We start from the raw sequence: 16,305 nt of genomic DNA, 5'->3' as shown, positions 1-16,305 counted from the left end.
TTTTACTTTAATTTTTTTTTCCTCATGTATATGCATATTATTTCATAGTTTTATGTTTAACTTTTTTTAATTATTTTCAGATTTTAATATTGATTAAAATGTCAGTTAAATTTAAACCTAATATCACAATTTCTCTAAAATAAGTAAGAAATCGTAATATTGTAAAAATATTTGAACATTAAATGTGATAATTAATCTATTATTTCATTGATACATTTGAAATATTCTTTTATGGCTAGGCACATTATGACTATACAGATATACATTTATTCTAATTTTATTATATTTGATGTCTTCGAATGTACATGCCATCGCATTCTATTTTGTGTTTAAACATTCAAACAAATCCTATTTGCCAAAAAATAGTACTAATAGTTATACTAGTTATACTACACTCTTACCTAAATCACGTCTATTAATTATTTTCTTGAAATTCACGAGCAATGGTCTCTATGCCACTCACGAAATCTATAAACTTTTTTTGTTCAAGACCAAGACATGCATTGATGGTTCCAGTGACTATCATTTGCTAATATAAACACACACCTCAAGAAGTGAAACCAACTATTTAAAGTTATTTCATATCCAAAGTAAATGAACAATCCCCAAAGCTTCGCTAAGGATAATCGAGTCTCTAGTACTCAATTACAAACCTAATTCTATTGTAAGTAAAAACAATAAATATTCGCAGAGTCAGACATTTTTTGTAAATCCAACTCTATCAATTTTTATCAACTAAAGTATGCAAGGCATAACTGACTATGATTTTTACTGGTTTGCTTAGAGCATCCGCAGCGGTGGCGGTTGGCGCCACCGCCGTCCGTGCCAGCGGCAAGGCGAAGGACCGCCACCGCTGCAACCGCGCCGCTGGCACGGCGCTGCTCGATGTATCGAGCACGTCCGTGCCAGCGGACGCACACGTGGCGGTCTCCGATTCGCCAACGGCATAGCCGTTGGTTTCAAACATTTTTTTATTTTTATTTTTTAAAAAATCGGATTTTTATTAAAAAATCGATAAAAATAAAAATTTTTTTTTTTCACTTCCCCAAAAAATTATATCCGTTTATAACCGTTTTTTCCCCACTTTTTAATTTTTTTTTATTTTTTTGACCCCAAAAATACACACTTTCATCTATAAATACCCCCAATGTCACTCCAAAAATTCACACTTTCACTACACAATTCTCATCATCAATCTCTCATATCCATTTTCATCTTCCTCTCACACCCTACAACACCACTATGTCCGGTAACGACGACAACCCAAGCGGCTCTCACGGTTGGAACCCCGAATGGTTCGGTTCGCAACCGTTTCATAGTCCGGAAACGGAATATTCGGCCCCTCCTCTCACCCAAGATTCGGGCGTTCCGAGTGGCTACCGGCCATACCCAATCGACGATCAAGGTGCCTCCGATGGGCGCTACGGGTGGACACCGGAGCCTAGGCCTCGCGCCCCTTCCCAAATGCCGAATCCTCCATCTCGCGCCGGTGTCCGCACACCGTACTCACCGGCGGAGATGGAAAGATTGTTCAAGGCGTACTTGGAAATCTCCGAAGATGCGGTGGTTGGAACGAACCAATCCGGCGATCACTTTTGGTGGCGCGTCTCTAGCCGGTACAATGCACACCGGCCGCCGGGAACGATCGAGCGCAACGAGAGTATGGTGCGCAACTGCATCGGCCGAGCCAACGAAGAAATTGACAAGTTCAACGGCTATTTCATCCAGGAGTCCCGGAATGCCGGGAGCGGCCGAAGCGAGGTCGACATCATCACCGCCTCGCTGAGCACCTACCAATCCATGAACGGTAAGTCGTTCAAATATCTTAACGTTTGGCAGGAGACGCGGACGCACCCGAAGTATAAGGGAGGCATAACATCCTCCTCTAGCGGCTCCTCCAAACGCTCACGGTCGGCATCTCTATCCGACGCCGGCGAAGAAGTGGCTAGCCAACTCGCCGAAGCTAACTTGGGTAGCCCCGATGCCCAACCAAGCGGTTCCCGACGCCGACCGCAAGGTAGGAAGAAGGCGGCGGCCGAACGACGTCGCGCCGCGACTCCATCTGCCCCTGCTCCCGAACCCGCACCCTATGTTCCACCTCCACCCCCGAACAACTCGTTGTGGGCCCTTTTGGCCCAACTCAATATGGCCGATAGGTCAACTATGACCCCCACGCAACTTCAAACGCACGAGTCCATGATATTGGGTCTCCAAAAACAATTGGGGTTGGTGCCGCCGGATGCGTAGTCTTCCTCGGGTTATATTAGCCAATAATTATGTAATTTTTAATTTTTAGGAGTTTAATTACGTAATTTTTAATTTTTAGTATTTTAATTATGTAATTTTTAATTTTTAGGATTTTAATTATGTCTTTTTATTTTATTTGTAATTTGTTATTTTTATTGTGGTTTTTTTAATGAATTTTAGTATTATGAAAATGTTTTTGTGTAATTGAATTTTATATTAATTGTGCTCGTCCTTGCGGAAGAGCACAGTTGTGGGTGTTGTGCTCTTGCCAGAGAGCAGACATGAATAGTACCGCCCGGGCCCACAACCGTGCCGCTGGTAAGAGCACGGTTGTGGATGCTCTTATTTGCGAAAGTGATGGAAATGCCAAGTGATGTAAACGCAACAACTTACTCCATATATTAGTATATGCCTATGTGTTTTCTTACATTGGATTTCCATATAAGTATTATACTTATCAACGAAAATAGTATAACAATTATAAAGAATCTGTATAGTCAACATGCCCAATCTGTACATATCAAATTTGTATAAAACATATAGTACTATATATGCCAAAACGCTGAAATCGGAAAATGATCTCATAATGACTTGAAATTCGCACAATGAAATTTAGCCATCGAATATTGTTTAAGAGGCATAATCATCATTGTATTAATTGAGTTTGTACTATATACTGATTATAACGTGTCATAATATTGATTCATCTTATCATATTATATTTTTATAGATTTTTATTTATAAGAAAACACTGAAGTAGAAAAATGTTATGAATGACTTGAAAATTGTATCGTGCTTGCGAAATGGGTCAGGGAGCAAATTGATGACACAATTGAGTCATATTGCTTTGTTAATTGTAATGAGAAAAAAGATAAAATTCACAAACAATCACGAGATCTTTTTGGATGTCAAAATAGATGGATTACAATTTTACCCATATTAGACTTTATGAGAAATTTGAAAAAAAATGTGAAATTCATTACTATATTTTACTACCGGATTTTAAAATTCCGAAACATCAAAATTCATACTACTCAACTTGTCCCATAAAAATAGACTCCCTCGTCCCATAAAAATATGAGCAATGGATATGACACGAGAATTAAGACAAAATTGGTAAAGTAAGAGAGAGGAAGGAGAATGATATGATAAAGTAAGAGAGATGAGGAGAATGATATGGTAGTTAAAGTAGTGTTAGTGGATAGTAAGACCTACATTATTAAATTGATATAACTTTCCAAAAATAGAATGCACATATTTTTGTGGGACAGACGAAAATGGAAAATGCACATATTTTTATGGGACGGATGAAAGATTATTTTTGCTATTTTAATTCATCCCATAAAATAGACTATTCTATTTTTGGTAACTTAGTTTTCTTACTAACAAAATAACACTATTTTTTTCTTATCAACAATATTTCAAATTTCCAATCACTTCTTCTTTCTTTTTCTTCAGTTACTTGTTTTCTTACTAGTAACAAAATAACACTATTTTTTTATCAACAATATTTCAAATTTCCAATCACTTATTCTTTATCTCACTTTATTAATTGTGTGCCATATCCATCCTAAAATGTTCTACTATACTCCCTCCGTCCCAAGTTACTTGAGTCGTATTCCATTTTAGATTATCCCAAATTACTTGAGTCATTTATCTTTTTGATTAAAAATAAAATATTTAATCACACTTACTTTATTCTTTCTTTTACTTAACCCTCTCTCTTACTTTATTCTCTCTTCTACTTTATTTAACTCACTAAACTCAACTTTCTTAAATCTCGTACCGAAAAAAAATGCATCAAGTAACTTTGGATGGAGGGAGTACTATTTTATGGATAATATTTATTATGGGCAAGTATCTCATAAAAATTTACAAAAAGAAAAGTGTTGTGGGAGGGGAGAATAAATGCCAAGTAGCATCATCCTACAAAAGATAACGACTGTAATTAGTACACGTGGCAGAATGAAAATGGCATATGGATTGAGAATGAGGCAGGGGCGGGGCCCGCTCACACACCATGGGGCATCTCTTCTTCTGAGGGTTTAAAGCTTCCCCACCACCACCGGGATTTGCAGCACCACCAATTCTCATCGCCACCGATTTTACCCCTAACCTATAAAACTCTCTGCATACAATGTGATCACTCAATCTCCTCCGTTTTTCCTCTCTCCTAAACTGCTTCACACTCGAATTTATTGTTAATTATTGTTAATTACTAAGTATTAATAAAATCAGAGGTTTTTTTTTCTGGTTAGGGTTTTTTAATTTCATTACACTCGATCGACTGCCGGCATTTCCTCTCATAATGATGGCATTGATGTGAGACGATTGAGTAGGAAATGGCGGCAGCGAGAGGGTTTACCACCCCGCCGTTTGGTGTGATGCGGAGAGCCGATGTTGAGGTTCTGAGCTGGCAGAATGGACTGACTTTGGATGTTCGCCGGAAGAAGCGGCGGCTTTTCTCCATTAAGTGCTGCTGCTCCGGTCGGAATAATGACAAGTGTCTCGACCCCAATACGAGACCGCATTATCGAGCCCGGGCCCCTGCTATGCCCTTTACATCTTCTAAGTAAGTCTCCTTTTTCTTGTTATCAAATTGATTGCAACTGCTACGTCTTTGATTTTCAGTTCAAATAGTGAGCCGATTTTTGGTTTCGAGTGAGTACCTTTCATTTCAGCAGAAAGCTAGGAATGATATTTTACTAGATAGCCTTTTGAGTTATTTGATATCCCTATTCTGTTTGAGACCAATATTAATTAATGTGCACATGGTCTTTGGGTATTTTTAAATTATACTGCACTGTTGTTTTTTAATTAATCAGATTAAAGAAGTTTGAAACTTTGATCGGAAAGCAATAGATTTATCTGTTTCATCTGGTCTAGCCAACAAACAAAAGTGATAGCTAATTAGAAAATCTTTGAATTTTAAGCGTGTTCGGTCAATGGAGATTGCAAGCCTTTCTTTCTTGGGGCGATGAGCCTCGGAATACTCTGGCTGAGTTTTAAAAAGATTTTGCATCATGCTTCAAAAATGGAGAAAATGAATATGTGACAGTCATACCTTGATATGAGTAGTTTATATTACATACAAAAAATGACAGCAATTAGCTGATGTGGGTGGGCTGTTAGAGTGAGAAATCGAATCACATTAGGCCAGTATTCTTGTTGCAACTGAGTTTCTGCAGGATTGGGGTTTTGTGAAATGCATCTAGTTTCTCGAACAAGGAAAGAGAAAACTCATATCACTAGATTATATCAATAACTTGTTTCAATTTATTTTGCGACTTGGAAACTATTCTTGCTATTGCAGATACAAATTTGTTTCCAAACAATATAAGTTCTTCTCCCGCTGCACCCCAAGAAATTCAGGTCCTCAGTTTCGAGATTCTCCGCCTAAAAGAGGTGATGCATATTTAGTTTCAGTTCTAGCTAATCTCATTATTTAGATAATAGTATCACATTCTTGAACTTTTTGATTAGGTTGTTGTCTTTTTTCTTTAGTCCAAATTCATCAATAGGTGAACAGGCTTATTAAAAAGTGCTAGTCTGTAGCTAGTAAATATAAACGCTCAAGTTCTTAGACATTTCTAAAAAATTTGAAACTCCTTTTCTCTTTAGATACTGGTATTGCCAACGAGAAAGATTGGGGCATCAATTTGCTAAATGATAGTGCCAACGAATCTGGCACTAATGAAGATGGCAGTACCTGGTACCGTGAAAGTGGGGAAGATCTTGGAGATAATGGTTACAGATGTAGATGGAGTAGAATGGGTGGACAGAGTGCTGACACCACTTCTGAATGGAAAGAAACGGTATGCACATATGTTCATTTTTTCCTTCCTTTTATGTCATGTTGTATTATGACAACCATCTGATGATAGAGACGTTCTATTTGATTTAACCCACAAAAGAACAAGTGTCCACCATTGCTTTATGCTAGGATTTTCTTTTACTATTCATCTGATGACATGGAGAAAAGATTGTATATTGATTTGTGAGAATGATTTTTGTTTTATTTTGTTTCGTGTTCTCCTTTTGCCAAACTAGGAATGGTTCTTGTATTCAAATCCCACATTAAGCGTGCTATGCTTGTTAGTAAGGATGTGTATGTATTTCAAATTAGGTACTGTCATAATTTGTTTGTGGATGGAAGCTTTGGGCATTTTAGTGTGTTTTTTATATTTTGGTCAGCTGGAATATATTGGAAGATGCTTACATATTAAGCTCTTAGAGAATTTGAAGGTCAAAATGATAGTCAGTTGTGTAATTGATGTTTGGAAAACAAAATTGGTAGTGGTCTGACATCATAGTTGAAGGAAGTGTTCATTTAACATTTCTTGATGTGAACCTTCAAGTGATCAAATCAACTATCGGAAACTGAGACTGTCAGATATATGCATTACCATCTCAAGATATATGCATTACCATCTCAAGATGCGGTTTCTGACTGAATAGCATTTGAATTGTGTTGCTATGAGATATGGGTATATAGTATTTGGGCGTTTAGGGTTTTGAATGTTAGTGCTTGTATTTATCTTTATTTTAAGATTATTCATTCTTGTCTGAGGTGAGGTACTTCTTTGATTGGCTACTTTTTATGGGATGGGGAAGGGGATTAGAAACTGTTGCCTCTATCTAGAAAAATGTTATATTGCATACAAGCTTTGGATAGGGTGATAGACACGACACAGCTAAAGACTTAACAGTTTTCAGAGCGTAGTAGTTGTATTTACTATGTTTCATAACCTTATTTAAGTATCATCCCAGGTGGATGCATTTAATTGGATTTGTTCATCTTCTTGACAGTGGTGGGAGAAAAGTGATTGGACTGGATACAAAGAACTAGGTACTCTGATTCAGTTGTGTTTTTATTAACATGTGATCTCATTCCTCTTATAGATACTTCTTATCATTAATTTTTATGATGGTGTTAATTCTTTCCCCAATTGCTCATTTGTAAGCTTTATTTGAATGTTAGGCGTTGAGAAGTCTGGAAGGAATGCAGAAGGGGACTCGTGGTGGGAAACATGGAGAGAAGTTCTACACCAAGATGAATGGAGGTATCGGTTTTTGATTTGCATTACTATTATCTTGCAATCTCTTATGTTGCTTAAAACTGTGGAATAGTTGTTCCCGACCTCAAATTTACTTTAAATTGCAGTAATCTAGCTAGGATAGAAAGAAGTGCGCAAAAACAAGCAAAATCGGGAACAGAAAAGGCCGGGTGGTACGAAAATTGGTAAGATTTGTCGAAACATTTGACAACTACCTAAAATCTGAGGTATATAAATAAATTAACTGTTATGCAGGTGGGAAAAATATGATGCCAAAGGGTGGACTGAGAAAGGGGCACATAAATATGGTAGACTGAATGAACAATCTTGGTGGGAGAAGTGGGGAGAGCATTATGACGGAAGAGGTTCAATTTTGAAATGGTATCCGTCTATCTTATCTTCTTGATGCTGATCACTATGTATTGGTTTTCTTGCTCTATACATGTTGAAGTTTGTTTTGACAGAATGAAATTTCATTCTAGTTTTTCATTTGACACCAATATCACTTAGTATGGTTTAAAATTTTAAAGAGGGTCAGAAACTAAACATCAATACTATAATAATTTAGTATTGTACTCACGAATTTCTCGATCCTTAATTCCTTATTATCTTATAAATATCTCTTTCTAGGACTGATAAGTGGGCTGAGACAGAAATTGGAACAAAATGGGGAGATAAGTGGGAAGAAAAGTTTTTTGCTGGTATTGGATCGCGTCAAGGCGAGACTTGGCATGTATCTCCCACTAGTGATAGTAAGTTGTTAATTTGCTTTTTCACAGTACGATGAGTTCCTCATAACCATTGCCAAGTAATAGTCAAACTTTCTCAAATATGGTTACTCTCATTTATGAATTATGGTTAAAAAGTCTACTTGTATAACAAACAATAATCCATTAAATCCTAAGTCTTTATATAACATATTTATGTTCTACTCAGAAATATTGAATATATCAATCGAATAAATCAATTACTCATGGTTATGAGTCTGAATCAACTGCATTTTGGTTGATTGAAACAGTGAAAAATAATTTCCATTTATGAGTAGATATAGTCAAATTTGTGTTTATTTGACATTTTTAGCTTTCACAGTATTTTTGTTAACTTGTAATTTCTTTCCTCATCAAACAATAGGATGGTCAAGAACATGGGGAGAAGAGCACTTCGGAAATGGGTACGTGACACACATTTCACATTTTATAGCTCACCACCTCTCGTGGATCTGATATGCTACGCTTGTGCATTCTGTTTTTGCATATCTAGACTTAACTATTAATGGCTTAATATCACTAGAAAATGTTTTTATCTCTCTATCTTATCGTTTTTTGAAGGTTGATTCTTCTTTATTGTATGGCAGGAAGGTGCACAAATATGGCAAGAGTACGACTGGGGAGAGCTGGGATATTGTTGTAGATGAAGAAACATACTATGAGTAAGCTATATTTATTTAATGTAATGAGCTCAGTGTTCGTGTATGTTAATAAAGAAATATACTATGATCTGTTGTGTGTATTGAGCTATTTTTCTTGTAAAATCGACCTCAAACATCTGTGTTTCTTGTCTGAAATTGAAGGGCCGATCCACATTACGGATGGGCTGACGTTGTCGGTGATTCCACTCAGCTACTATCGATACAGCCTCGAGAACGGCCTCCTGGAGTCTTTCCAACTCTCGACTTTGGCTCATCCCCGCCACCTCCCGCAGAGAATGCCGACACCTCCAGTGATCCAGAATGATGGTATGTATGATTCATCTGTACTTGCCAGAGAGGTCGAGTAAAAGTGGAAGTTGCTCCATTTATTCTTCATTTCATTCATTCTTTTAGCATTCAATGTAAGCTCAACAATGTAGCCATCTGGTTGGACATTTTCAAATACTATGTGAAGGTGGATTGTATTGCTGTTGAACTAGTCTTATTGTTGTTGTGGGTGGTGGTGCATCGCCCACGACCGGGATACTATCTACTATAACTACTTTAATTATTATTTTTTCTCACTTTCGTACATTACTAGTTCTGTAATCAAATTCATGTTTTTAAATCTCTACTTTTAGGGGAAAGAGGTTGAAATGGATTATATTTTCTTTCCTTGCCTAATTGTGCTGAAAAGTACATCCTCTCAAAATAAATGTTGTGTTGACAAGTGCATGTATGCTCTAGATGAGAGTGTCCAGAATAATGCGTAGAAGCCCAATGCACAGCCACAAAAAGCTGTTCCATCAGCCACAAAAACTTGTTCACAAAAAGCTCTTCCATCAGCCACAAAAACTTGTTCACAACCACAAAAAATTATCCAGTCCAATAGTGGACTTGTCCATAGCCACAAATCATATTATTTTATCAATTGTTGGTATATTTTTATTCAATTTGAATAAAAATTATTGAACAAATTATTAGAAAAAAAACATATAATTTTGTTAAAAAAAATTTAAAACCAAATCTTCATTGTATTATAAAAAGGGAAAAATAATACAACGAGAATTATTGACATTACACAAACAACACCGCCTCGCATATCACGATGTTCCCGCTCCCCTATGTGCCCAGATCTCTTCAACAAAATCGGCCTGGAGTTGGGTATGTGCTGTTTCCCTGCGCATATCGGTGAACTGTTGGATCAAGTATTCATTACTACGTGGTATACCCATCTGCAGGGGCGCGGTGGCAACACCATGACTTGAACTAGCACCATCGTCCGATGCCCAGCGCTCTGCAGCAAATCCTTCATCATCTATTATCATATTAGGCAATATGATACATGCATACATGATATCGGCAACGTCATTATCGTGTCAAACTCATGTCGGGCACTGTATGATGGCCATCGCGCTTGGAGCACACCAAAAGCTTGCTCAACATCCTTCCTAGCACCCTCTTGACATCGCGCGAAATAGGATTTCTTTGGACCAACCGGATGCCGGATTGTCTTGACAAATGCGGGCCAATGAGGGTATGTCCCGTCTGCCAAATAGTATACCATGTTGTACTGCGTACCGTTGGCCACGAATCTGACCTCCGGACCCTCACCCCGACACTCGTCATTGAAGAGATGCGACGACTGCAGAACATTGATGTCGTTGTTCGACCCTGCGACACAGAAATACACATGTCAGATCTGCAACCGGTAGTCAGCAACGGCTGTCAGGATCATCGAGGGGTGTTTGCTTTTAAATCCAGTAGTGAACTGCCCTTTCCACGCCACCGGGCAGTTCCTCCACTCCCAGTGCATGCAATCGATGCTGCCCATCATCCCAGAAAAACCGTGCACACTCTCGTGCATATGTAGCAGTCTCTGACTCTCTGGCAGTCCTCGACGGTTGGCTTTCGTGGATACTCTGGATCGAAGATGTCCTAGATGCCCCTACAAAACTGCCTCAAAACCTCTAGGCTAGTCGTCTCGCCCATCTGCAGGTATTCGTCGAACATGTCTGCCGGCCCGGCATAGGCAAGCTGCCTAATTGCAGCGGTGCACTTTTGAAGCATCGACAGTCCGATCCGGCCGCTCGCATCACGTCGGAGGGTGAAGCACCTGTACCGCCCCGCCAATGACGTCGCTATAGCCTATATGGATGAAGAGCCGTTGCGACATTCTGAAACGCCGACGAAAAACCTCTGGCGGATAATGGGGGTTATCGCCAAAGTAGTCATCCATCAGCCGCTGGTTAGCCCCGGCATGGTCAAGACAGATTGTTCGCCGATGATGGATCGGACGAGGGACCGTCGCCGCCGCCACCCGCGCTGCTTGGTCCTCAGCTTCTCGCTCCACCTCTTCAACCACCACATCAAACGCCTCATCGAACAATTGTTGATAATCATCGCGATCCATTTTTTGAAAGTGAAATAGAGAAAAATTTAGAAGAGTAGAGATTGGAATGGTGTGAAAATAATGAGATGATTGAGTGTATTTATAGAAATTAAGAAGAAAATAAAATAAAAAAAATCTTCGGCAGCCGCCGCGGCTCGCGGGGCGGTGCAATAGGGCGCCACGGCCCAGGACCCACTGCCCCGTCCTCGCCGAGAGCTCGGTGCGCCCATTTCCTCCCCCACTACCCGCGTCCACAACAATACGGCCGCCGCGGCCTCCCTATCGCGGACACTCTAATCTATCATGTCAACTTGTTACGCACGGTGAAAATAATAAATTAACATTAACTGAAAATAAGTAAACTATAAGAAAGTATCTCGCATACAATTGAGAGTGACCTATTGATGGAATGATTATATGTGCGTTACAATATTATTAAATATAATAATGATAACATGACCTTAAATTGTGTTATTGCATGCAGCTGATAGTGACTTATTGAATAAAGGATAAATAATAATAATAATAATAATAATAATAATAATTTTGAATTTTAGAAACGAATTCTATTTCGAAAAGGTTATAGAGAGCTGGGGCCATGCCAGGCTGAGTTGCTGCAGGCTGAAGTGATTCATTTCTATAACAATGATAACGAAAGTAGGAAAATTAAAAAATGCAATTAAATAAGTAGGAGTATTTCTGTAACAGCCTGCAATGCCTAACAAGGCAGTGAATAATTATAATTATAATTATAATTATAATTATAATTATACCAAAGACAAATCTGCTAATTATCAAATTAAATTAATATTAGATCCACGTGCTTCTCATTTAACAACTCACAAGACATAAATTCTTCTCCATTAATTCCCTGAATAATTACTCTATTATTCTCTCATCAAAATGAAATATATTGTGCATATAATAATTATTTATTCCAAGTAGTTAGACTTGAGAGAGTTTATTCACACTATTTTGCCCCAATTAGGTAAACAATTATAAATGTTTTCCATTCTATAATAAAATATCAATGTATTTTGCCAAAAAAAAGAAATAAAGCAAGTAGTTATAAATCTTAATTTCCTGAAATACATATATTTTCCGAGCAACAATCAATTATGATAAATACATAATATAAAAAGAAGTGTATATCGATGATTTTTTAATTGATTAAAATTGAGTCAACACAACAGGTTGAAAACATTTGACAACTTAAATAAATTTGCTGATCATATAATATAATTTATAATAGTATAAATTATTCAAGAATAAACCTCGATTTACATAAAATCACGCAATCCCTCTCCTTTTCCGGACCCTTCACTCTTCTCTCTCTTCATTATTATAAAACCCATATTCCAAACCTGAAAGCTTAAAATTTTCATAAACATCATCAATTCAAATCTCCCAACCAATTCCACTCGCATTCTTCACATCCAAATCCTTCCAAAATTCAAACTTGTTCATCTAGCTACCGGAGTTGCAGTTTCTCCATCTAAAACTCTCTCTGTTTCTCTCTCATGGGAAGAAGCGGAAACACAAACAAGGCGACAAAAGCAAAGAGTTAAAGCACACTTTTCCGTTCAAATGAAAAGTCCGGCAAAGAGCCTCACGCAGCTCCCGAAGCGGGCCTTGGATCTCGACTGGCGCCTCGTGCTCCTCCTCATCTCATCCGTCACCTTTTTCACCTACATTTCCATCTCCTCCTCCTCCACCGCCGCCGTCCTCATCTCCCTCCCCAAAGCCGCCTCATTCAAATCCATACTCCACCCTCCCAATCACCGCCCCTCCCGCCCTAACCCGACCCGCCCGCTCAACGGCTCCAGAATTGCGGTTTGCTTGGTGGGCGGGGCGCGGCGCTTCGAGCTCACCGGCCCCTCCATCGTCGAGAGGATCCTTCGCGTTTACGAGAATTCGGATCTCTTCCTCCACTGCCCGCTCGATTCGAACGCGTACAAGCTGCAGTTGCTGAGCGACGCGCCTAGAATTGCGAGCGTGAGGATATTCAAGCCCCAGCCGGTTCCCGAGACCGAATCGCAGCTCCGAGTGCTCTCGCCAAGCAACTCGCCCAACGGTATACAGGTATAAAAATGCTATCTCGCTTGATTAAACAACAGTTTAAACGCACCAATTGCTGTAGCGTAATTTGCGATGCACGATTAATCTGTTTGTAATTGTTTCTTAAAAAGTGATTTTATGTTTAATTTCGATAATCGATCTCGATTCCCAGTTTCTGGTTGCGCTTTCGTGTTGGAATTGTGTTATTGGTTGAAGGAGAACGGGTGTTTGAGTTGAGTTGGTTGGTTTGTTGTATCTGTCGCCGAAATTTGGGAGTAAGGGCAGAAAAGCTTACGATGTTGGCTATGATTTTACTTCCTCGTGTCTAACTTTTGTTTGATTTTGGCTCTTTTTTGTCTTCATCCATTTGCAGTTTTTGGCTCTAAGAAAAGTAGCAGGCCTTGATAATTTCGTCATATTTGTGTTGCCATTCTTGAAAATTCTTTGCTGGTTCAATTTCTGCAGCAATATTTGAAATTGTGAATGAATCAATTACTAGATTGGTTTGACTTCATTCTTGAATCTTGACTAGTATACATCTGAATAATCATGTCTGTTAATTGACTAGTTCGCTGGTCTTCCCCTAAATAATTGGAACCACGCACTCTTTGAAGGCATTCATGGTTGTCTACTTGGTATTCCACCTGATTATAGATGATGTTTGAGGTGGGAAGTCGGCTGTGATATTTGATTTTGGAAGTAATTGCAGAGTGTTAACCTGATGTCTTAGGTCGTTGTGTTTATTGAAGCTGTGCATATTCTCGGCGTATAATGAGCTTTAGTTTCTCTATTCAGTTGGAAGTATAAAATTTGTGAGCTAACTACTAATGAAACATGCTTCCTGCACCCCTATTTCTGTTGTAAAGAAAATGGGATTGCAGAACATGAGGAGGATGTGACACATGTTGAAGTACAGACCTTTAAGCAGTTTTTATATGACTCACCTACACTCAGCTTCAGCCATATTGCTTATAATCTTGAACTAGAAACACGACATCAAGATGAATGAGGTTTATTTTATTAATTGGGTTGTAGGCAGATGTTTCATGTAGCAAAGCTTGTGAATTTGGATGTCTCCTGACTTCAAGTTAAATTTTTTTTGCTTGGTTATAGGGAAGAAATTTTGCCTCATATGGTTATATTTTGTTTCTGGACTAATTCATTACTGGTCTTGGGTTAAACTGAAAACCATCTTTGGACTTTCAGTACTTGTGTTTATTTATCTCTCCACAATTTGAATTACAACCTGATTTTTTGGGTGGCTAGAGAAACTTAGGAACTGACATGTGTTGGGTTTGACTTGTTATAATACATTCACTGTTGAGGCTCGAACGCTTAGCCTAAATCACCCGACTCTACTATAGGCCGTTGCAACGCGATTTGGTCTTATTTTAGGTTAGAATAGGTCTTTAATATCACTGGTTATCATCAATTAATGGAGTAGTCCCTTGCTACCAAATATAGACTATAGTCTATAATCACCTATCTAATTAGTATAAGGTGGGCTCTAATTAATTTTGGATAGTGATTGTTCTTCCACATTAAGTATAAAACTCAATTAGATGCAAATTTGGTTGCAGCTGGGACAACTCTATAATTTCCCTACTTTATTTAGAGTGAAAATGTGAATAATGAAAGTAGGTGAGATAGGTTGTTGGCTTGTTAAGTTCATGTTTTTTAGGTGTGTGATTTGAACTGCTTCTTAATCTTAATTGTTGCTAATATTCTATAATCTGCATGATTCTAGAAAACTTTCCCCCATCAAGTATAATCTGCCAAACAAGTCATATATTTGGATTGTTAAAATAATGTTTCTAAATTGTGCATTATTGACTGAAATATAATCAATATATGTGTCATACGTTTCATATTTAAATTATTAAATACTACAATGACATAAGTATGATGTAAATCATGGTAAAATGGTCATTTGATCTCACCAGCTCTTATATTCTTCTTGCAGGGCTTGTTGCAATATTTCCAACTGGTAGAAGGGTGTTTACCAATGATCAAAGCTCATCAAGAAAAGAACAACTTCACCTACGATTGGATTATCCGAACCCGGGTAGACGGGTACTGGTCTGACCCGTTAGGGCCGGAGAACTTCATCCCGGGCGAGTATGTTGTACCCCCCGGTTCCTCCTACGGTGGCCTCAATGACCGTTTTGGTGTAGGCGACTACAACAGCTCGGTTGTAGCACTTTCAAGACTCTCCTTGATCTCTCAGCTCGACTCAGCTGGTCTGACCCAACTCAACTCGGAGACTGCCTTCAAGGCCCAACTCTCGACCCAGAATGTCCGATACACCACCAAACGCCTCCCGTTTTGCGTGGTATCGGATCGCCAGTACCCCTATCCTCTTGGCCGCAATGGAGTGCCCGTGGCGGCCCTATCGAGCCAAGGCCCACTTAGCGGCGCGAAATGCAGGCCCTGCAAGCCCGTGTGCAGTGGGCCTTGTGTCGGGCAGATGATGAGCGGGCTTTATAGATCGTGGAGCTGGACTGAGTGGGCTAATAACACACTTGAGCTATGTGATGCACATGGTGAGTGGGAAGAAGGGTGGGAGACTGTTTTTGATAATTCAGCTGGAAAAAAGCTTGCTTCGGCTAGGAAGAGAATATGGGCTTTGAATATGGATAAGTGTGTTGATGGATTTGACAAATTCAAGAAGCGAGCGGCCCATTGGGTTGGGCCGAGTGCTGCTGAAATTTGCGGGCTGGGCTTGGAAAAGCCTGCTTAAATTAGTAAAGAATTTTTTGCAAAGGATTTTTTTGTAGGATAGGGAATTCATATCTATATACCTCATGATATATTATAAAATTTACTACTATATTATGTTTGTATAACCAAAATAATAAAAATGAGTATTGTGAGATCTTCTTTCCTCTATAACGTTGCAGCATTGGTGGATATTACAAAAATTGATTGATTTTATGTTATACGAAACGTACTTGCATTTATATTTACAATTTGCTTATTTGAGAAACAATTTACTACATTGAAGATAATTATATCCAAGAAGACTATAAAAGCTTAGACCTTTATTTAACATTTATTAAAACTGGGCTATGGGAAGAGTTTTTAGGGGACGGTTGGAATATATATAATTTAAATGCACTTACTTTTCCTTAATACATCTAATA

At 38.6% G+C, this 16,305-nt stretch overlaps 2 protein-coding genes across 2 annotated transcripts; both read left to right on the top strand.

Moving 5' to 3' along the window:
* Positions 1-4,273: 4,273 nt before the first annotated feature.
* Positions 4,274-9,286, top strand: LOC121810330. Its single transcript, XM_042211125.1, has 12 exons — positions 4,274-4,386; positions 4,506-4,819; positions 5,561-5,652; positions 5,869-6,062; positions 7,057-7,096; positions 7,229-7,310; positions 7,412-7,489; positions 7,560-7,685; positions 7,935-8,056; positions 8,436-8,475; positions 8,659-8,733; positions 8,875-9,286. Exons 2-12 carry the CDS (start codon positions 4,590-4,592, stop codon positions 9,035-9,037), a joined length of 1,242 nt encoding a protein of 413 aa, XP_042067059.1. The 5' UTR covers positions 4,274-4,386; positions 4,506-4,589; the 3' UTR covers positions 9,038-9,286.
* Positions 9,287-12,422: 3,136 nt separating this feature from the next.
* Positions 12,423-16,051, top strand: LOC121794868. Its single transcript, XM_042193236.1, has 2 exons — positions 12,423-13,186; positions 15,126-16,051. Exons 1-2 carry the CDS (start codon positions 12,692-12,694, stop codon positions 15,900-15,902), a joined length of 1,272 nt encoding a protein of 423 aa, XP_042049170.1. The 5' UTR covers positions 12,423-12,691; the 3' UTR covers positions 15,903-16,051.
* The last annotated feature ends 254 nt before the right edge of the window (positions 16,052-16,305 follow it).

The sequence above is a fragment of the Salvia splendens genome, chromosome 1 (genome assembly GCF_004379255.2).
Source record: "Salvia splendens isolate huo1 chromosome 1, SspV2, whole genome shotgun sequence".
Taxonomy (NCBI): Eukaryota; Viridiplantae; Streptophyta; class Magnoliopsida; order Lamiales; family Lamiaceae; genus Salvia; species Salvia splendens.
The sequence above is the reverse complement of the archived record's forward strand: the minus strand, read 5'-3'. Positions and strand labels throughout refer to the sequence as shown.